General features: G+C 37.8%; 5 protein-coding genes across 5 annotated transcripts; 1 reads left to right on the top strand and 4 right to left on the bottom strand.

Annotated features, from left to right (window-relative positions):
• Window positions 1-7142: 7142 nt before the first annotated feature.
• Window positions 7143-8672, bottom strand: PKNH_1127200 (chorismate synthase, putative; the record flags this gene model as incomplete). Its single annotated transcript, XM_002261411.1, has 1 exon — window positions 7143-8672. One exon carries the CDS (start codon window positions 8670-8672, stop codon window positions 7143-7145), a length of 1530 nt encoding a protein of 509 aa, XP_002261447.1.
• Window positions 8673-10151: 1479 nt separating this feature from the next.
• On the bottom strand, window positions 10152-14723 carry PKNH_1127100 (nuclear polyadenylated RNA-binding protein NAB2, putative; the record flags this gene model as incomplete). Its single annotated transcript, XM_002261410.2, has 13 exons — window positions 10152-10703; window positions 10847-10902; window positions 11044-11116; window positions 11271-11345; window positions 11468-11526; window positions 11700-12121; window positions 12286-12604; window positions 12743-12801; window positions 12997-13072; window positions 13359-13758; window positions 13946-13989; window positions 14161-14314; window positions 14541-14723. 13 exons carry the CDS (start codon window positions 14721-14723, stop codon window positions 10152-10154), a joined length of 2472 nt encoding a protein of 823 aa, XP_002261446.1.
• Window positions 14724-17267: 2544 nt separating this feature from the next.
• Window positions 17268-18350, top strand: PKNH_1127000 (ferredoxin--NADP reductase, putative; the record flags this gene model as incomplete). Its single annotated transcript, XM_002261409.1, has 1 exon — window positions 17268-18350. The coding sequence occupies one exon, from the start codon at window positions 17268-17270 to the stop codon at window positions 18348-18350; it is 1083 nt and encodes a 360-aa protein (XP_002261445.1).
• Window positions 18351-18664: 314 nt separating this feature from the next.
• On the bottom strand, window positions 18665-19848 carry PKNH_1126900 (uncharacterized protein; the record flags this gene model as incomplete). Its single annotated transcript, XM_002261408.1, has 4 exons — window positions 18665-18804; window positions 18968-19015; window positions 19147-19407; window positions 19587-19848. The coding sequence occupies 4 exons, from the start codon at window positions 19846-19848 to the stop codon at window positions 18665-18667; spliced, it is 711 nt and encodes a 236-aa protein (XP_002261444.1).
• A 1595-nt stretch (window positions 19849-21443) lies between these two features.
• On the bottom strand, window positions 21444-22790 carry PKNH_1126800 (RNA-binding protein mei2-like protein; the record flags this gene model as incomplete). Its single annotated transcript, XM_002261407.1, has 1 exon — window positions 21444-22790. One exon carries the CDS (start codon window positions 22788-22790, stop codon window positions 21444-21446), a length of 1347 nt encoding a protein of 448 aa, XP_002261443.1.
• Window positions 22791-23257: the final 467 nt, after the last annotated feature.

Genomic DNA, 23257 nt, shown 5'->3' with positions numbered 1-23257 from the left:
GGTGAGAGGTAAACAACGTGCACTTGTGAGTTGTCGGAAGGATTCGCTCACTTTGAATTTAAAAAAAAAAAAAGAAAAAAAGACACTGTGGTATAATGCAACACTCCTTTAAGAGCGAATCGTTGCGTAATCGCTAGGAAAAGTAAAACCACGCAGAATGAAGCGTCCGGTTTACTTTTTTCCGGTGCATACACAGTTTAGTAAGACAGAAAAGGGTTATTCACGTATGGGGGCGATGTAAAATTAGGATTATAATTCAAGTGCTAATAAAATTGATAATAAAATTGATAATAAAAGTGATGATGAAAGTGAGAATTAAAGTTATAATTAGAATGAAAATGAAAATGTTTGTGGTACATCAGAAGAGGCCGTCGAGAGAGGGTGTATGCAAATATATTTATATAACTGGCCTAATTTTACTAAGTTCGCGTACTAACAAAGGTGACACATTAACATGAATTAAAAAGCGAAAAATGTGGAAGCAGGAGTTCTTCTCCTTATCCTCCCTTTCGCTCTCAGAATGCTCTGTCGCAGTGGTGACTCCTTGTTCATAAAAAGGTCACGCGAATAAATTTTACGGTGAGCTGCACTCCCCCCTCGAGAGAGCTCTGGATTGATAATAAATGAAACGGAAAGATATATAATGCATGAGCTCTAGGAAGAACTTTAAAAATGGATTTAAAAAGAAAGCTCGAGAAAATTCAAAAGAACTATAAAGCCGTTTCACGCTATCAGTTCTAATATTGAAAGAAACCACGTGTAAAAATGAGGAATAAATTATACAAGAAATAGGTAATTGAAAAAGAAAAAAGAAAAAAAAGAAAAAAAAAAGGAAAGAGAGGACCATATATATAATGTACATATGTGCATGCGTTATGTATACTTCGAAGTATAATAATAACGATGTCACAAAAATAAAGCGTGGAAATGACAAGTTCGATGCTTCGATGAAAAAAAAAGAGGATCATATTAATGTGTCACGCATGGTAAAATGGCATACGGTGTGCACTATTTTGCCTCTACCTATACTTGTGAAAATAACATGGAGTAGTGAAAAGAAGTGCTACGAGTTAAAGCTTGTGCTTGGTGTTTGCCGTTAAACCACACCGTAAATGTGGTGAACTACACGAATTTATATGTGCGTACGGGATCATATGTTTGTGTAAAATTGCATGTGTGGGAATACAGATGTATAAACATTTACTAACACATGCATCCACGCGCATGGCATGTGTAAGGGGTTAAAAATGAGCTTGTGCATAACACTTGGGACAAAGTGAAACGGGTCGTCGGGAGTAAAAAATGGCATCCTCCCAATTCCTTTGAAACTTTTGTTACTTATATTTTCAAGCGTCGATGCTTTAAGTGAACAAGGTGCATATCGAGGAAAGAACGGGGGAACCATCGAATGGATCGATGCACACTTCAAAAAAAAGTCACGTACATGCAAATTTTTCCATGCAGTGGGGTGACGCAAAAATTATTGTTGTCACAAACAAAGCAACAGGTTTTATTCACTCACAAAAGAGGCAACGGAAAAAAAAAAAAAAAAAAAAAAAAAGAATAAAAAAATACATTTAAACATGTGCTTAAGCATGTACATTTACATATACGTGCATACATAAATGCAATTATACAACATTCCTCCCCTTTCCTTACTCACAAATTAAAGACAATAAAGTTAAAAGGGCCATCGTATTTTTTCTTTGAGCTTCATTTATGTTCAATAAAGCAATCTTTTAACTTAAAAAAGTGGACGCTAAAATGGCTGACAAAATGGGGGCAAACGTGTAAAAACACGGAATGCTGATGATCTACACAAAAGTGACATGTATTTGCTCTTAAAAATAGCCACTTACACTTAAAAGGGAAAAAGACTAAATGGTGTGAACTATATTGTGCTATTTTGTACTCTACTGTGCTGCATTATTTTATTTTATTTTATTTTTATGTTTTGCACACACAAAATGAAGAAAAAAAAAAAAAAAAAAAAAAAAAGAACAAATGGTGATGCAGGTACGGATGAAGAAATTCCCAAACTAAGAATTAATGTAACACCTTTTTACATGAACAAGCAATAAAATTAAAGACACAGGAAATTGTACATATATACTTTACAGCTTGGAAGCATTTTTTTTTTTTTTTTTTTTTAAAGCTTTAATTGACGGTACATTTGAACACGCACTATGGGGCTACATAAAAGCGTTCACACTTTCACCATATGTTATTATACATAGAAGCAGCCACATAAGTGTACATATCTGTGTTTCTATCTGCGTACGTGTATATATCCATGAGCAAGTACATGCCTCCTGCCGTGCTTGCATAACTACAGGTGAACTTATATACTTATGGGAATACGTATTATACATGTAAATGTGCAACTTTACACTGTTATAACCACTTCATCTTTCCACTTTTTTTTTTTTTTCTTTTTTTTTTTCCTTTTGCTGCAATTAGCTAGAGATATGCATGTACGTATGTACATGTTTTTCTTTTTCTTTTTTTTTTTTTTTTTTTTTTTTTTGGCTATATGTATGTACATGCAGGTAGAAAAAAAAAAAAAAAGTTAGTAGATCTACATGTTAATTATAAGAAATGAACGAAATTAAAAATGGAAAATACATTAGAATTTTCTTTGAAATTTTATGACTTTTTTTTTTTTTTTTTTTCTTATTTACTCTATGTATAATATTTACATCTTGGTAATAAGGCAAATTAAGAGCAACGTGAAAAGAACTATGGGGGTACATATGTTACAGAGTAAGACAAAAAATGTTTCATAGGAGGAAAGCAAAAAGGGAAGGAAAGTGCCTTCTTGGTCGATTATTTACATGTATAGAATATCGTGAAGTGTGTGTTATGTACGTTTGCTTTCCTTTCTTAAGTGAAGGTACACTTTTAGCGTTTATTTTTCTTCCATTTTCCTTGCCTGCAACGGTTATTTGTAAAGAGCGCAAAAATGAGGAAAGAAAATGTTTTTCCGTTAGTTCGATATGCGACTGATTGTTTATACGTTATAAGTTTATTTATTTTATTTTTTTTTTTTTTGAAACATTTATTATTCCCATTTAACGCTGTTATGTACATGCGTAATTATTCTTACACAAGTATACATGTATGTCCTTTTCTTTCTCACTCATTCGGCCTGATTTATCCTTGGTGCTTTATTTTGCCACTTTCGTTTGTCTCCTCGTTTGTTCGGTCCCTTCAGCAGACCGTCGATCGATGATTTCGAATTCGATTCATTTACACGCATGAAATTACACTGCGGAGGAGTGAAATGTTAATTTTTTCCTACGGATAACACTACTTAGTCCGCAATTTTCTTTGATTTGTTCGAACAATATTTCCACCTTTTTATGCACACCCGATTTCAAGGTGTACGCTTTTGCAGCGTCGTTCTTACCAGAAGCAGGTATTTTTAATCATTGTTTTTTTTCTTATGATATTATACATGTGTATGTACATCTAAATGCATTACATATGTACACATATATACATTCGTGTATTTTATTTTATTTTTTAATTAAATATGTGTCACCTTTCTGTTCAAATAGAGTGACAGAAAATTACCAATTGCGTACCGTGCATGTTCCAATGGGAAAGCATAGTTTTTATTTATATATTTTTCTTGCTCCCAGAACCCCATTCAACAAAAAAAAAAAAAAAAAAGAACGATTCTGTGTTCATTGTTTTGGTGCTACTACAAAGAGGTGCAATGTATGGGTATGCAAAGGTGAACATGTAAAAGTAGTAATTTATTTTTATTAATTCGCTAAATTCTTCTTGCTTCCTCCCTTTTTTTATTTTTATTTTTTTCTTTTCTGCATTCGTCCATGGGTTGTTAAGTTGTTTCATATTTTTAACATTTCCCAACACGGTAGAAGGGGGTTCTTGACTTAAATAAATCGCCACTCGATTTTCAATGATGTTCTGCGCTTGCACAGGGAGTGTATTCTCCGTTGTCCATAGCTGCTAAAAAAAACGCTATAAAGATGGAAGATTTAGCTGGAAATTTTGAGTGTGTATCTGAGTGCGGCGTTCCTTGGAAGGCACTTAGACGCTTACAGGGCTGTACCTATGTACATATTTATGTGTGCAGGAATTCCCGCGCATACACACTGATCCGTGCATACTATATCTACCTATGCGCACGTACTCAAATGGTACGTTGTACAGAGACGCAGAATTAGATTTATACCTCCTTTTGTTGAACTAACATGTAAAAATGAGGATTAGTGGAAACGTCACCATGGTTTCTCTAATCCCATTATGACGGTTTAATGGAGGAAATGTTAATTTAGTAAATGGAAGAAAAATAAAATAATAAAAATAAAATAATAAAAATAAAACAATTAAAATAAAAAAATTAAAATAAAAAAATTAAAATAAAATATTTAAAATAAAATAATTAAAATAAAATAATTAAAATAAAAATTATGAAACCATGGAAAAAAAATTTCATTCCTTTGTAATTCCTTTTACATAATTCCCTCAAAAAAAACGAAGTCATATTTTATTGTCACTTGTTTTCCTTTTTTTTTTTTTTTTTTTTTTATAATTATTGAAAAATGCATATTCGATCGATAAGGGCTCATATACTTTATTTGTATGCTCACTCTAACAACGTTTCGGGAGCAAAAATTTGCTACATGTCGGAGAAAAAATGCATAGAAGACACACAATGTTGCATGCGAAGAGGGAAGCTGGTGTACTTCATTCTGAAAATAAGAACCAACTGACAGGAAATAATAAATACGAACAGTAGGATCAAACTTTCGTTATAAAGAGAACACCCTCCTCATGGGAATATTTTCCACATTTCATCACAAATATGTACTTACATGTTCGCAAGCAAGGCAAATAAACTTGCAATGGTGTCTACACATTTTTGCAAACAGAACGTAAAATAAATTCATCGAAAATTTCGATGAAAAATATTGGTGAATTAATACATGTGTGCATAAAATGTTAAGGAGTAAAAAAAAAAAAAAAAAAAAAAAAAAAAAAAAAATTAAAACCTGAATCTTATTTTGAGTGGTAAAAAGTGGGGAGCAGTCCGTACATGCTTTTTTCATGACGTATAAATGGGTATCATTAATTTTGCTAAATCACGTAGTTGTATAAAAAATATATTTCCAAGGAGTTATTTCTTTTTTTCGATAAGTACACCTGTATAGTAAAGGTAAAAAGGAAGAGCACTTACTTTGAGGGGATGGAAGGAGGTGATAAAAAGAAAAAACGGTTAGCAGCTCCATGTTATAAAAAAAGGTAAGCAATTCCTTTCAACGAAAACATCACAACATATATATATATATTTATAAATGGAACAGTTAAAAAAAGGTGAACATTCACATGTGTTGTTCTGAGTACTCCTCTCGTGTTAACATCCCACATTTGGAAAACCGTGTGTCGAATTTTGTGCTCGATCAATTTTCCCTGCTATCTCACTTTGTGTAGTAATTTGGACCATTAAAGGTGTGAAAAATTACACACTCTTGCGCATTTTCCTGCTTAAAATGATTCATATATTTCTGTGAAAAAAAACGGAGTTTCTTTTCCTATTGTATATATATGTTGTTAGCTTTTCATTGCTGTTAATAATTTTTTTTTTTTTTTTTTAATTTCTTTTGTATTTTCGTTATGGGAATTTTTCAGCCCATTTGATATTGGTTGCATCTGTATTCTTCGGAAAATAACTTTTCACATATCATTTTCCGTAAGGATATATTTTATTAAACATTTTTTTTCTTTTTCATACATCCTTTTGATTTTCCTTACATGCCTTTTTTTTTTCCTCCCCCCCCCTCTAATGTGTGCCTTTTTTTTTTAGAGACTACGTTCCTCTTATGATTAGCTATTCGCATACGCAGTATTTCTTCAAAATACGTGTTTTGTGTGCAAGGGAAAAGTGTTTTTTTTTTTTTGTCTACCGCTTGGTATGCATTTCAGTGTGCACACACGTTCCTCCCCCCCTTTCGGTAAACAATTTTTTGGCTTATAAGTCGTGTATAAATGTACATACGCGTGTTACAACTTCACATATGCCACATACAACCTCGCACATGCCTCATATGACGACAAATAATGGGACATGGTTGCACCTGGAGAGCGATCGAATAACTATCCCCCACATGCAAGCATATATCCGCGCGTTTACCTCCACTTCCGTCTGCTAACCCCTGTTTACCCCATTGACGGAGAACTAAACATGTGTTCTTTCGCACAAATCTAGCGATTCATCATTGCGATGTCTTTCTACCACGACGTGAATTTTGAATGTTGGCTTGCCTTCCCGAAATGGGTTTCCAGATGGGCTACATAACAGTTCGACACGTGTGCATTATTCTGTAGAGCTTCACACTTATTTCGTCTTTCAAAGGAATAATTTTTTTTTCCTTTTTTTCTTTTTTTTTTTTTTTGCACAAGAGTATCGACAAAGTGTCTTAGTTACACGAGCGGGCAAACAAATTGACTTAAATATTTTTGCATGCCATATTTCGTCATAAGGGGGGGGGGGGGGGGGAGACTTCGAAATTTTCGACAGAAAAAAAATGAGAAAAGCGAGAGGGATAAGTGAAGAGGAGGAATCCGTTCATTCGCTTGGTCTACACGAAGCCAAAAAAAAAAAAAAAAAAAAGAAAAAAAGGATAATCGACATGTGATAGAATGCGGTATGACAAAATGCGATAAAAGTGTCGTACGTGGGAAAAAAAAAAAAAAAAAAAAAAAAAAAAAACACACACGCGGTTTGGCGGCTTATCTGAATGAATTCTCCTTTTCAAATTTGTACAGCCTCCTCCCAAAGGAGATGCAACATTATTCCCGTCGATGCGCAGTATAGGTTTTGTTCTTATTTTTTTTTTTTTTTTTCTCTCTCACACCATCCCTACATTGTGCCACGCCGATGGTTCGCATATCCGTGCAGTTTGAATAAGACTCCCTATGGGCCATAAATTTATTTCCATTATCGACTAATTTACAAAAAAGGGGAATGGTAAAATAAATGAACATAAATGCGCTAATGCGCGAGTGCACACAGGAGGGAAGGAAAGGCACCGCCAAAGAAGGGGATACCTCTCCCTGTCCTTTTTTTTTTTTTTTTTTTTTTGCATGCATAAAGAAAACTTTACTCCGTGCTACTCCTTCGTCGAACGAGAGAGGTACCCCAAAGAGGGAAGTCTGCTATGCCCATACTTGGCCACTTGTCTTAGTATCATATCTCCGATGACAATACTAGTGCAGGCTTCAATAATGGGAGGAAGTCTCGGCAGTATGCAGCAGTCATGCATTCCTTTTACCTTCAGTTTGCATTTTTGTCCAGAAAAATTAGATGTCTCCTTTTCTATTTGTATGGACGATACAGGTTTTATGGCCGCTCTGAAGACAATATTATTTCCCGTTGTAATTCCCGCTAGAATACCTCCGCAGTTGTTACTTGTTGTGATTAATAGTTTTTCTGAACGAGGAGGAGAAGTTTGTCGCATCGATTGCTCGATTGGTGTGTCGGATCGATTGGAGGTATGGTCCCGTAGATGGCAGTAATTTTTTTCGAAAAATATTCCCTCCTCTGCATGTGCCCCCCGTGATGTCACTTCTCCTCCGTTATTGTCAACAGAATTCGTCAGACTCCATCCCCTCTGATAGTACCTCTCCTCCGATGCATCCAAAGGCCTGAACAAATCGTTATGTTCCGACCCCAGCATATATGTCCCATCGAATCCACTACCAAATTCGATACCCTTCACTGCTGGTATGGAAAGAATAATTTTTCCTAATTCTGATTCCATTTTTTCAAAGATGGGTTCTCCAATTCCTATTGGCACGTTCTGTACAATGCACGTAGCTATCCCCCCTATGCTATCACCTGCTTCTTTTAATTTCAAAATATATGAACATATTTGTACTGCCGTAAATGGATGTGGGCATCTGGTTTGCAGGAGAGTGTACTCACCTGGATCCGTTAACCTTTCATGCGCGTTTTCTAAATCTCCATCGCTGGGAACTGCTCTCTCATAGGTAACTCCACCCCCCCGCAGGAACTTCCCATCAGCGTTGTATACATTGCCGAAAAAGTCGCAGAATATGCCTCTCGCCTGGTCGTACTTCACAGCCCCATATGTGTCGACTAAATCCCTCGACGGTGGATTCCGTTCGAAATTTTTTACGACCTCTTCAGGTAATTTTATATTTCCCACAGAATGGACATAACAAACGATACTACAGTGATAATAATTTTGTAACCACTGCTCTATGCAAGCACCTGCTGCTACACGCGTAGCAGTTTCTCTTCCTGAAAAACGGCTACTTCCACTTTTATTCTTAATATTGTATTTTTTAAAATATGTGTAATCCCCATGACCTGGTCTAGGAATATCTATGAAGGAGGAATAATGTTCCTTCTTCACATCTTCGTTATTAATTAAAAATGTGATTGGTGTTCCCAAAGTTCTATTTTCATCAAAACCGGAAAGGACAATTAATTTATCCTCTTCATTTCGGCTACTAGTGAGCTTGGACTGATTTGGTCTCCTCCTATTTAGTTCTTTTTGTATCAGCGAGAAATTTATTTCTATGTTTGGAAGGAAACCATCTATCACGCACCCGATTGCTTTTCCGTGACTCTCTCCAAAAGAAGTCACCTTCAACAGCGTCCCATACGTGCTCATGTTGCCGCAGCCTGGCGACTTAACGGGGTGGCGACTTAACGGGGTGGCGACTTAACGGGGTGACGACTTAACGGGGTGATAGATCTTCAGAGATTGTATTATGCCCCCTCTAAAGAACCTGTGGGAGAATCAAACTCTGTTACCACACATGTGTGCGATGGTCCGCTCCCCATGCGCAAGTGTAGAAACTGCTAATTTTACATGTAAAATGGAAACCTCAAATCGAGTTCCCATCTTTTCTTAATGGAGCTCCAAATGGAGATAAAATACCGACAAAAGGTGTTTCTCTTTTTTTTTTTTTTTTTTTTTTTTCTCTCTTCCTTTTTCATTTTTTTTTTTTTTTTTTTTTTTCTCTCTTCCTTTTTCATTCTTTTTTTTTTTTTTTTTTTTAACCGTATTGTTCCTCATTTAGTTCTCCCTGGAAATGACAATTCTGTGTAAAATGGAGAGTGACAAATGCTTTCTAAAGGGGAAGGAGTTAGCTCGTGAGCTTATCGACTCATCGTGGTGGACCGCCAAAAATGTGTAGAATGGCGGCGGTGCTCAGGTGCACATGAGGTATACATATATATATATATTCATACGTATATGTTCTTTTTGATACTTTTTCCGGGTAACATATCTACGAGGCGAACACAAAAACAATCCCCCGCATGATTCCGTGGATGCAACAGAAGGACCAACACCAGGAAGAATTAGCAGAAGAAATAAATCCTTAACTTTCGCCTCCTCAAGCAGATACACAGTCTATAACGCGTGACAAAAACGTATTCGTCCTAACCGTCCCATGACAAATGTGTGCCTTGACATTCCTTTTTTTTTTTTATTATTACCAAAAAAAGAAAATTGCTTTAAGGGTTGCTTAATTTTGACGAGAGTTTTGTTCATTGTTGGGGTACATTAAATTTTATGAACTTTGAAAAAAGTGGAAAAAAAAAAGAAAAAAAAAGAAAAAAAAAAAAAAAACAATAGTACAACATAATACAATATAACATTGCAAAATTAATCGGCAAAAAAAGGGGAAAAGGGAAAAAGAAATTTATACACATACGTATACGTACGTCTGTATGTATATTATTCATACATAACTCATGATTCATAATTTAACATATACGTGTAGGGGGTGATTAAAAGCTGATATATAGATGGGGAGAGAGCAGAAAAGAAAAGCTGAAGTCAAAATAAAGACCATGATAAGGTGATATAATTAAAAAGAGGAAAAAAGAAAAAAAAAAAAAAAATTACACATGTGATAGATGAATAAGGTAAGTTTTTTTTTCTTCTTCTTTTTCTTAATTTTTTTTTTTTTTTTTTTTTTTTTTTTTCGGTTATGAATTATGGGGATAAAAAAAAAAAATAAATACCTACAATGCGCGACGCGGAGGTCTCTCCCGAAGGGCACAAAACAAACAAAAAACAGCACGCGCGCTGCAAAGCGCGAGAAACATAAAAAGAGAAGAAGTGCAATGGTTACAATTTTTAATTATCCTCCGATGGGTTTATGGCCCCTTCTTTCCGTTCTCCTTCTCCTGCTCCTACCCCGCCTACACCGTCCGGGTTAACTACAATGTCGAAACAGTTGTAATCGAGTGTTCCCTTTTCATTTGTCTCATTGCATGGATCTTCTTCAACTTGATGTATACGGGATTCATCTCCTGCATTATCAAGTGACCCATAATTTTCCGTACCTTCATTTAGGGGATGAACTCCCTGTTCCTCTCCCATGATTTGCTCTCCAGGTGCCTCTCCTAAATTGTTATTCCCATTAATTTCACCTCCATGCTCCTGTGTCATGTTGTTCTCATTCAGTTCTTGTCCCTCTGCATGTAACATACTCTGTAGGTATTCATTTTCGTTGTAGGAATTTTTTGTTCTGTTGTCCTTCTTCATTTCTGGAGGGGTCTTGGGCATGCTGATGGAAATCTGGGCTACTTTATCATCAAAGTTGCCGCCACCGTTATTCCCTTTATCGTTATTATTTATTAATTTTTTGTTCAGGAAGTATCCGTTCATGCCAACTTCCGGTAAATTCTGGAGGAAAAAAGGTGGAGGGATATAACGACATGTCACATGTGGGGGGAATCAAATGAGTGTGTAAGGGGTGGGGGTACAGAGATGTTGTAATGGGCTATGCATAACAAAAAAAGGAATAAGCACATAAACTCTAGTTTTACCGTTGTGTCCACATGGTCATGTGAATAATTGCAGTAGTAGTTCGCGCAATACAAACCTAGGGGCGAGAAGGGTAAAGGAAAGAAACGTTAAAAACGAGAGGAAACGGAATGGGTACCGCTTTTCCTTGTAGAGGTAATATCCACACGTGGAATTCCCTTCCCATGTGACGATATGAAAAGAACTCCATTCTTCTTACCAAATTTACAGGGAACATTGGGATGTATGTAGATGCACTCGGATCCGAAGGCGCAGTACGGCCAGTTACGACACTAAGTGGGAAAAAAAAAAAAAAAAAAAAAAAAAAAAATGATGTGTGCACAAATGGATGATCATATCACTAATAGTGAATATCAAAATAGTATTCTATATAAGCTGGGATGAATAATTCGCAGATTATAAAAATAATCGCAGCGTCTATCTTACATTTTCCACAGGGTGAATGTAACGACACTTGTCTCCAAACTGACAGTTCGGTAGATAGGCGCACTTCTTCGGAATCTGTTCAAAAGGGAGGAATTAGAAGGAAATAAATGAGGACGGGTTGGAGGATAAATTATATTTGGTCCGTAATTCACCCGTGTGTAGATGTGTGGGTGGCAAATAATTTGAACACTTCTTACCTTCGCAACGATGTTCTTTGCATCCGTTTGGTCGTCTGGGTTGAGTCCCTGGGGGGCATCTGCACAGAGAAGAAAGGGGAAGGGTGTAATAAGTGGATGAACATATATACACTGAAAAGAGAAGATACGAAGAAAACGAATTCTACAAACATTCATGAAAAAAAGATGCATCTTAAAAAAGAGTGTTCGTCTTTAAGAGGAATTTCCCCTCTTCTCTTTGCGACACACTTACCTGCATTTATTAGCCCAGTCGAATTTTGGTTTCCTTCGCCAATTCCGTTAACCCCTGGTTCCGCTGATCCTTCCTCCTTTTGTTCGTCTGCAACGATTTTTTGAATATCTTCCTTAACAATAGCCGGATCATTCTTGGCCTTATCAAATTGTACGTTTTGTTGCAATGTGGAAGAAGTTTGATTTGGTATGTGGGATCCATTGTGTGGCTGAACCTTCATAGGAACCATCCTTTCCGTCTGCATATGGTGTGCATTCAAATGTTTCTGTCTTGTATTCAAAGGAGGCGTAAACGTAGCGGATGTAAAATTGGACACCCCATACGTCGATACGGGGGGATTATACGAAGGAGGAGGTGGAGTTGGGTTCGTCATGCTATTCGGGAAAAACATATTGTGTTGATTATTCCTGGGATTTAAGGTGCTATTTTACCAAGTGACGGGTGGAAAAAAAAAAAGGGGGGAGGGGGGTGTAAATTGATGTGGAAAAATCTACACTTGCATATCCATCACATGGTTAAAAAAAAAAAGGGGAGGATAAATGTTGTTCCTCTTTTTTTTTTTTTTTAATGTAGAATTCTTGCATACCTATTAGGGTTCACATAATTTGCTGATGGATGAGAACCTTTTTTATTCATGTTCGCATTAAAGTGAATTCGATTGGGGTGATGCAGACCACTGTTCGGGTGTCTATTATTAGCGAAGCTATTGTTGAACATAGTCGGCTGTATAAAGTTGTTACCACTTATGGTGTTATTATCTACTAGCTTCTGTTGACTTAGCATGTAATTTCCAGGATGGTAATTCCCAACAGTAGGGTTCATTCCTTTCTCATAACTAGGCTGTGCACCGACGTTTTCGTATGGGTAATTCATGCGGTAGTTGGACATATCCTGATTCGCCATACCTACATAGGGTGAGGTGGTAGAAGCGGGTGTGTTAGAAATGAATTCATTTACAAATACTTGTACATTCTATGGTGTCGTATCCGTAGTGCGCAGTCACTACCACTAGTACTATCGCCCCATGTCTTCAATGTACTCACCCGTCGCGGATGGCTGCAAAAAGGGAATCGGGTTATCTCCTCCGAATTGGGGATTCGGTCTGCAAAAGTGTTAAAACAAGGTGGAAAAAAAAAAAAAAAATAATAAAAATATGTTATGGCAATTCTTACAAATGTGTATATATGGCCCCAAACGGGGCGCACTTATTCCTACAAGCAACATAAGGTGAAGAAGAACCACATGCAATTTTTTTTTTTTTTTTTTTTTTTTTTCTCTCCTTCAAAATTGTGATTACTTTAGAATGGCTTTGTTCTTCTTTTCGCTGGAGTTGTACTCATCCGCGCTGTCATCCATTCGTCTTCCTTCCAAATCTGGGTTTTCCAAAAGAAGGGGAAAAAAAAAAAAAAAAAAATGAACATTCAGGTTGACATAGGTATCTTAACGTAGACTTTAGCATTCATATTTATGCTAACGTTTATGTTAACATGGTGGTCTCTTTTACGAAAAGGCTCCCTCTCGTCATGGCAAAGTCGAAGTGATCTACACCACCCCTCACGTGCATATAATCGTAGAACACTGACTAGGTATGCATGCAGATGCCTCTGGGTACATCAATCTGCACATCTTAACGTGTACAGTGGAAAAGCTCTCCCTTACCATTCCTTTTTGGAGCACCTTCATGGAGTGCTTCAACCTTCCTTTGTTTTCTCTCTTCCTCCTTTTCCATGTATATCACTCTACTAGGGGTTATGGAGCTACTTCCACTTCTTCCGACTCTTCTGTACTTAATATCATCCCTTCCTTTTATTCGATCCATTTCTTTCTCTCCTCTTTTTGATCTAGGTCGGTTACTGTCGAAATGGAATTTTCTCGCGTTCACACTGGACGATACAGATCTTGTGCCTATCCCTCCTCTTTGTCTTTTTTTGTTTCTCCTTCTGTTAAACGAATCTGCATCGTTCAACGAGTATCTGCTACTCCTACTTCCAAAGCTTCTGGACCGCCTCCTTGTAATGGACGTATCTCTTCTGTTGGAGTCGTAATCCCTTTGGTGTTCCTGTGAAGTGGAGAGGTGGGCAACATATTTAGCAAAGTAAGATGCGTGCATAACCGAGGAAGGGATGAACAAAACTGTAAATGTTGAAATTTTTTTTTTTTTTTTTTTTTTCCTCTAAAAAGTGCAGTTTCATTTTCCACATCGTAGCCAATCAAATGGAGGGCCTTAACAACGATGCGTCACGAACCTTCGTTCTCCTTCCTTGAGTGACGGAATGTCTGGATTTGGATTCTACAAAGGGGAGGAACACGGGAGGTAAACATTTTGTGGAGGGAATCAAAAGTAGGAGAACATACGGTTAATCCTTATGGGTAATAGATTACGTCAATCAATAAGGCATGTAAACCAAAGGGGTGATGGGGGGGAGAACCTCCATTTAGGGAATAATTAAATGAGATTTACCTCTACTCCTGTTCGATCGAGAAGCCCCGCCGTGATGCCTATCTTTGGCACTTTCGGATTTTTGCGACTTCTCATTCTTCGGGGGGCTATCACTCTTTAATGGTTTTTTTATATCAACCATTAGCTTCATTAGCCAGTTGACAAATACGGTGGTCTACATAGTGGAGGAAAAAATAAAACAAAAAAAAGAAATATACGAGGGAGAATACAGAACGGAGGTAATTCTGATATATTTCAATATGCTCCACACATTACAAAAAAATAGGGGAAGAGCCCTATGTGAAGAACATGACAATAGCACTTCTGGGGGATATAGCTCCTCCAGTAAGTAGAGGCATCTGGAAAATGGCTTCTCAAAAAAGAGGTTGATGCAAAATTACATGGTCTCCAAGGAAATCCTTCAACTCATTGCATATAAACTCTCGGCTACTTTTGGCATTTCCAGCCATGTGCCAAACGTACTCAGTCAATATGTCTACTTCATATTCACCTAGCAGTTCCCTTAATTTTTCCGTAATAATATTTTGATACTTTTTCTCTTCTTCTTTGTTGCTCATCATCATTGCTCCTTTGGCACTTGGACAAAAAAAAGGGAGTTATTTTTTTTTGGCGATTCCACTGATTTATGCGGTCTCGCAATTGTCCTTGTAGCCACAGATGTGTACACCAGTGAGGTGTCTATATGTAAAAATATTTATAGATATAAATATTACAGGCGTATGCGTATGTTTATGTGTATAATACGTTCACTTCGAGTCTTCATGTGTGCAAGAAAAGGGGGGCTCTCCTTCTCTCGGTTAACTTTTGCTCACTCAGCTGTAGATGCGCTTATTCTCATTTTAGCGTTGGTGCTTGGAATGCGCTTTTCAAAATGCCAAAAAAATAGGAAAACAAATTCTTCTCTTTCCTCGTCTGTCCTTTCATACAGTCTAGGGAAATCCTTCCTCTCTACCTTTTCCACCAAACTCGTTTTTCACCGAAAAAATTAAATCCAAATGTATTCACACAAATGGTTTTGCGTTAATTTTTTTTGTAGGTGCGAAGTAAAATCTGATGGTGAAAGATGGCTCTTCTGTGCAAACATCCAAGCGTTTTTTTGCATGTGCATCGGAGCGTATACTCTCAAACGTTTACGCTCTCCTTTCGTTCGCAGTGAAGTCGCTCTGCAAGGAGGTACGTGAGGATGCAGTCCACTTCTCCTTCCTTCTATACGCACGTAGCTTCAGTTTTTCTTCTCTTTGGAAAAAGAGTATACTGATGGGAAATCTCCTCCTCAGGTTGTACCTTCCAATTTTCTATTTAAATGAACATACTACACTTATCCTGAGGATGGGTTACTGCGCTAAAGCGTGCCGCATTTTTCCACCTACCCCTTTCACAATGCTGTATTTCGAAGGGAAAAATGAAAAAAAAAAAAAAAATACAATCAAACAATCAATCAAGCAAACAAACGAACAAACAACCGAACAAACAACCGAACAAACAGAAGCTTCACCTCAGTTCAATTCAATTCAATTCACATTACTACACTGGCCATATAAATGAAGCACAAATGCGGTTCACCTACCGGCTTGGTATAAAACCCACAAAAGTTAAATACTCTTTTTCCTTCGGCTGTGTTCGCTCAGTTCGAGTAATTCGCCTCATATGATTGTTCCGTTGTTTTTTTTTTTTTTTTTTTTTTTTTTTTCTTCTTCTTTTAAATTGTCACTTGGTGACTACTTTACCTTTCCTTTCCTTCTCTGATGTTCGTTTCGCTCTTTCCTAATGGCAAACTGGTTGCTTATTTTTTCTGGCGAAGCACGTATATTTAACTGCTACGTCGCATTGCTACACTACTACATTGCTATATTGGTTTGCCATTTTATAACACAATTTTTTTTTTCTTTTTTTTTCTTTTTGCGAAATTCCCCCAACCACAGCATGTGGTACACCCATATGTGCCTTTTTTTTTTTTTTTTTTTTTTTTTTTTAAACCCCGCAAAGGTATACATACAAACCGCACCTTACGTTCCGGCGCGCAAGTATAGAGGCAGGGGTTCGCGCTTATGATTGAACACAGGTTATATCCTCACATGTATAGGTGGGAGTAAAAAAAAAAAAAAAAAAAAAAAAAAAAAAAACATCTACATATCTACATAAATAAAATACCTATTTATCCGCCTTTTTTGTGTTATGCATATTTGTATATATACATGTGCACATATAAGTGTACTTATATACACGCACAGGAGAACATTCATATGCACTGTGCGTGTGCCTCCCCGCAACTGGAAGCGGTAGAATATACACTACTTCGAGACGGTGTGGTATTTCACCCATGACAACGTAAATCCTGCTACTAAGTTCGATTTCGTGAATTTTTTTTTTTTTTTTTTTTTTTTTTTTTTTTTTTTGCCTGATAGAAGAACCGAAAAAAATACGGCGAATACTACCTTGGAGGGAGGAGACAACAATGGGTGAAGCATTTGAGAAAAAAAAAAAAAAAAAAAAAAAAAAATCAGAGGAGGAAAATAACTGAGTATCTTACAATAGTGCAATACATTTTTGGAATGTATACGACAAATACACACATTATGTTCACTTAAGTACACTAGTAAAAGCGGTGATGGCAGTGCATATCTCCTTTCTCTTTTACAAAAGAAAGAATAACTACAAAGCTGATCTGTTGTCACATCCCTCCTTTTGAACTGTCTTCTGAACGCCATTTTTAGCACCACGTGATGAGGAGTAAATTCTTTTTTGAAGATGCAACGCGGATGAGGAAGGGTCTACTTCTTCTCGCATGACGCAGATGCCTGTGTCGAAGGTTCTCAATCGGAGTGAGTGTCTCTCCCGGTAGAATGTGCACAATCTGTAAGACAATCTCTCATCAGCGATAGTTCCATCAGCCTTGCATCCTTCATATCGTACCCATGCGTGTTTACGTTTTACGCGGTATATATAATCAAGAAGGATCAAACAGGCGAGGCACAAAATTAAGCCGAGAGGGGTGAGGAGTAAAAGAGAGAGGGGGGTGATGCATAAGGTTGTGAATGACCCAGGGGCATACCGACGAGGAAACGCCACATTTCAGATAGAGATATAGAAAAAGAATAACCCCTTAAATGAAACTGTCCGTGGTATTGTTACTTCTGCCAATAACCTTCGGAGGGGGGGTTACCTTACACAAGGTTAACACGTGTCCATGGTGGCAAAGAAAAAATTATGAAATTGAAAAATCATTCTTCTTAAGGAGCGCCCCTCCTCCTTTACGCAAAAAGAGGAATCAGCTCCGACAGTACAACCACGCAGAGAATAATAGCTACACAAATATTTACACAATTAAGAACCCATTAAAATGTAAAGTAGTGGACAAGGTAAGCCTGGTAAGACAAAATGCTCTACATGAGGTGTACAATGTGGAAATAGACCATGGGGGAATGTTTAAATATTTAGAGGGACACTCATGTGGAGTGATTCCTTATTATGAGGACTTGATTCAAGCAGATGATAAAAATAACTCCCAGGAGGGAAGAAAAAAAAGAGGGAATAAATTCGCAAGGCTCTACTCCATATCCTCTACCAACGCAGAAAATCTGTCCTTTGCCATCAGAATTCATTCCTATCAGGAAGAAGAAAATGGATGCATGCAACATAAGTATGGATACTGTTCAGGCTACATAAAAGAGTTAAAGAAAAATGATAACATATATATAACGGGAGCACATGGATGCTTTCTTCTTCCAGATAATGTATCCGAGAAAAACACAAATTTAATTTTAATTGCAACGGGAACGGGTATTTCTCCTTACATTTCTTTTTTAAAAAAAATATGGGGATACCAACCAGGTATACATCAACAAAAAAAAACCTACAATGGACAAGTCTATCTTTACTATGGTGTATACTATGAGGATTCTATTCTATACCTTCCGGAATTGAAATATTTTCAGAACATGTACCCGAATAATTTCCATGTCGAGTATGTCTTCTCCTCTATTAAAAATTCGGATGGCACTTCTCATCATGTGCAGGATGAAATATACAAAAAGAGAGAAAACTTCCTGCGCCTTTTTAATGAACTGAATTGTGAACTTTATATATGTGGCCATAAATCCATACGGGCCAAAATTATGGATATTCTTAAGGGGGAAAATCCTGTACTTGACTCCGAGAAGAAGAAGCGCGTTCACGTTGAGGTATACTAGGTTCGAATAGAAAAACTCAATGATGGGTTTGCGAGGAAAAAGGGGATTACATTTCTTCACATGATAAACTAATGAACAGTATGATGAGACCCGTCTTGTCTTTATCCTTTGTGCGATGCATTATCTGTTTTTTTTTTTTTTTTTTTTTTTTTCTTTTTTTTTTGTGAACGCTGCAAGGTGGTCTAAAAGAAAGAAAAAATGTAAATTTTGTCATGAATGTACACAGGGACTTAATAACAAGTGCATACGCATAAGCATGTCTGCGTAAATGCATACCTGCTAACCGGTTCACGCTTCCGCCGTGCGCCCCTTGGTCACTCCTTCTTCTTCCCATTAAATAAGGTAAAATAACTCAGCAGGGAATTGGAGAGGAAGTCAAAGCACACGTTGCAACAACAGAGGAATAACACCAGGACGCTGATCACGTATATTAGCCACCACATGGCATACGACACTGCATTTTTTTTTTTTTTTTTGGGGGGAGAGGGGGGGAAGGGGTGTGCATCAATAGTATAAGTAAGCAATACTTATTTACACTTATGGATAGTCACCGATAGGTAGCATTAGTGTGCAGTAGCTGGCAATAATACACAACATTGTATTCAGCGAAACCTAACCTGGCGTGTGGTAAACCACGTACTTGGAGAGCCCCCTCGTGATTTGTACTGCAAATTGTAATAAGGGAAAGAGGGTGAAATTGCACAAGATACGAAAGAAATGCCAAAATCGGCATGCAAGGGTAGACAAGTATACATGGAGAAAATCGGCTTTTTTTAATTGACATTTAACCACTTACCATCGCAGGGGGGAGGCACCTCTATCTTTTCCTTCCCCCAGTTAAGCATGGACGAATTTTGATTATTCTTTTGAGTCCATCCATTGTGACACTTGCAAATAACTCTGTTCAATTTAGCAATAAAAAGACATGTACCGTTCAGGCAAGGATTCGTTTCTGCCGATGAGCACGGGTTATTTTCAATTTCGCAATTCTTCCCAGTGTATAAGTCTCCGCAGTCGCATGTGTAATAGGGATTCTTGTCAATAGGTATGCATTTTCCTGGGAAGGGGAAAAGGGGGGGAAAGTAGAATGACCAAATGGAAATTCTGCATGCAGTGATGAACAACAATCAATGGAGAGCAATCAATGGGGAACAGTCATTCAGGAACAATCGCAGCGGGGACTGACCCCCATTCTGCTCGCCACTCAATATGTGCACTCCTCTCTTCAAAGCGAACCCCGTCTGCATAAGGCAATAGAGCATGATTCATCCATCCCACGTATGTTACAGTCCATCTCGCACATGTTCCATTTTTCCTGGCAATACACCCCCTTCTCATTACCATTACACAAGCATACCTGTTTATTATCATCCAACAGGTAACAGGCGTTTTGGCACTTGTGATTATCTGCACACTTTAAGGAGTTCACAGTTCCTATTTTATTGTGCAAACAAAACAACAAGAATATGGTGATGAGCCAGCTGGGCTGTGGGGCCATAACGAGACAGGGGGGTAGGGGCGCGCACAGGATTTACGAAAGTGGGCCTCTAAACTGGGAGAAATACCTACAGCCATGTGTATATGTGCACACTTACGTGATGATGCATTCCCCAAGCGAACACGGAGGAGGGCAGTTGAAACTGCAGAACAAGATGCAAACACGCTACTTCAAAATTACGCACAATTTTTTTTTTAAGCAAAAAAAAAAAAAAAAAAAAAAAAAAAAAAAAAAGGTGATCTTTAAAACATTTCAGATTTTATCCTCTCATTTGTGAATTTTTTTTTTTTTTTTTTTTTTTCTCAATTGGGTAATGTGCGGGGGTCAAACGAAGATTCCTGCGCTAGGCGGTTTCTATCTCCAGATCATGAGTCACCTAGTTGGGTGCTACACTAGTACGAGTGACACGCCTATTTGTGGTAGTATTTCACCCTTCTTGCAACCATTTTGTATTTATTTATTTTTATTATTTTTATTTTTTTTTTTCTGAGGCCCTCTTCATTTCTCCGCAGTGTGTCCAAGCCATCCATATTTGTTACACATTGCCTGCTTCTTTCCGTGTAGCAACACTAGGAAAAATATACCTTTCATCGGGTCCAGTTGGATCAGGCAAAAATTAAAGCGGTAGTTTAATTATGCATGGGAAATTTCGCAGTTTCTCTTGATCAGAAGTGGACGCGCTACGCAGTCGCCATACAACACAAATAAGGGACTCCCCACGGAAGGAGATCATAACACCCATGTGCGGTTCGAGGACATATACTGTCCCTCTTTTACATATCGAAGTGGTCATTTGGAGTAACCCTTAGAATACACAAAAGGATTAATCACAATATATCATTTAATTTGTTAAGGTAAAGGATGAAGCAGCCATGTGGTGGGTAAGCATATTCATCGGGCAACACCGCCACTTATCCCCCAGGCAGGTGGGGCATGTGCAAATGTGGCAAAGGGGAACTCATTCAAGAGGGGGAAAAGAATTGCAAAAAAAGGGAGAAAAAAAAAAAAATAAAAAAAACGCATTCATCAAATAAAATGGAGATCACTTCTAACAGCGGGTGAATCTATGCAACTATGTGTGCGTGTATCATATGTGCACGTATGTCCGGTTGCATGTTTGCAGACAGGTGTGCGAGCCTGGAGGTATCCACAACTTATACGCGTTGCGGGACTTACGCAGGAAATGTCCAACTCGTGTGCACTGTTCGTCGTGCAGGCATTTCGGCACGGATAGGAAAAAAAAAAATAAAATAATGAAATAATAAAATATAGCTAGCTGCATGAACCGTTCAGGTGAAAATGGAAAAAAAAAAAAAAAAAAATTAACATACTGGATGGACACACGAAAGGCATATTTTTTTAGCGACAAGATTGACAGTTTTCCACGGGGGTAATAGACCTTTTCGCAGAACGAACACGGGGGGTTAAGGGTAAAACCACTCACTTGCAGACATTGATGACCAAGTCTGCATATGGGCGGCGCGTGGATAACCACACACTTTCACCACTATGACCCCCTCAGTGTAAGGTGTCTCCCCACACACACACAAACAACGAACTCAACCGATTGATCGATTGACCGATCAGCCAATCAGTCAGTACTTCTGCGAACGTAGTTTAATGGCCGGTAAAGGCCCATCGGACTCGGGCCAAGAGACGGAAATCCCATTTTGAAAGAGCATGGGCTTATACTGAGGGATGGGAATAGTCATGATAGCAGAATTCCTGTAGTGTTCAATGTTAGCCTTCAGCCCTTGTACTCTTCCCCAAGTAACACTGCACACTTTGTTGCTTTTAAATACATTCAGTTTGTAATTATTAAAAAATCGTATGAACAGTTCAGCATAATAGGGATGTATAAAATTGATAAACGCATAGCCAACGTTACACTTATTGCGGAAATCAATTGGAAGGTAAAAAAAATCATACAATCCTTTGAAGTGTTCGTTCATTACATTCATGAGCATTTTCTGTGTGTACTTGTTGGGAATATTTCTCAACATCACCGTAGTTAGAATATTTGTGTTATTATTATCAAGGTTGTGAAAATTGAGAATTGTTCCCAATGGAATTGAGTCTTCACATTTGTACACTACATCATTTGTGCTGCTCGTCGTGTGATGACTACGTTTCCCACAGCACATGTTCAGGCGATTGCTATTACTTATCCTTTGTACGTCAGCTTTGTTTGTACCCTCTGCTAGGGACACATTGACTGTTCTGGTACCACCTGAACAACACGTGCTTCCCGTCGGAATGTAACACAGCGAATTGGGTACATCCGTGCTATCCCCGTAATATTTACTATAACCAATGTAATCACATTCCTTTTCGTTACTAGTGCTTGTCTTAAAGGGGGCTCCCCTTTTTTCTGAGGTATCATTTGTCTTTTCATTGTTAGTGCCTCCCTCGCGACATATCACATCCCCACGGTGTAGCATATCCTTTCTGCTGATGAACTCCTCGCTGCGGATGATATCCCCACCACGTATTATGTCCTCGCTCCGAATAATGGTGAGCTCCTTTATATTGCCAACCAAGTCTGCTTCGTCTCGCACAGCCACACCCTGCTCTTTATCGCTCCCATAGTCAGAGTTCATGCGAATCATGGTGGTGATGCTATTCAGTTCGCATGCATTCCCCCTATTTTCAAAGCACTTTAAATTTAGCTCATTAATTAAGGCGTATCTTAATATTTTTTTCTCGTGAATGCCATCTTTGAAGTAGTTCAATTTGTGCTTAATAAACACTCGATTCTTTTCATTCGTTAAAAGGTTGTTGAGCTTTGCAAACTCATGTTCGTTGCTTCCTTTTTTGTTGTTATACAGGACATATGGCGAAATATATGTGTTCTTTATGTGTACAGTTGTTTTGTCCTTCCCCTTTTTCGTTGGGTCACTTTCTCTGCTTGTGAAATTCCTCTCCCCCATGTGGGTATTCATTTTCGCGCGCTAATTTCCTTTGGTCTTCTTATCACAGAGAATACACACAGGACTTCCTTCCAAGGGTAGGCACGTTTTACACAAAACAAGCGTTAACACACAGGTAGATTCTACCCCCTGACGTGATACAAATGTTACAGATTTGGGCGGTAATGACAACAGTTGGAGAATGTTCCACGATCCTCTTTTTTTTTTTTTTTTTTTTTTTTTTCTCTTCCGTATGTTGTTTTCCGTTTGTTATTTTCAGTTTGTTATTTTCCGTTTATTTTTCGCGATCAGTTTTTTCCCCTTCTCCCTTGAGCTAGAATGATACGATGTTAAGCTTGGATGATGACCTATAGGGGCTGCTTATTTGTTCGCTTCTTCACGTTCCTTGGACATGTGCATGAGGGGAGGGAGAGGTCTCTATACACGCTTGCACTGAACGTGGTATAAACCTTAGGGGAAATATTCACTCGTTGCTCATA

The sequence above is a fragment of the Plasmodium knowlesi genome (assembly GCF_000006355.2).
Source record: "Plasmodium knowlesi strain H genome assembly, chromosome: 11".
NCBI lineage: Eukaryota > Apicomplexa > Aconoidasida > Haemosporida > Plasmodiidae > Plasmodium > Plasmodium knowlesi.
This window is presented reverse-complemented; position numbering and strand designations above follow the sequence as displayed.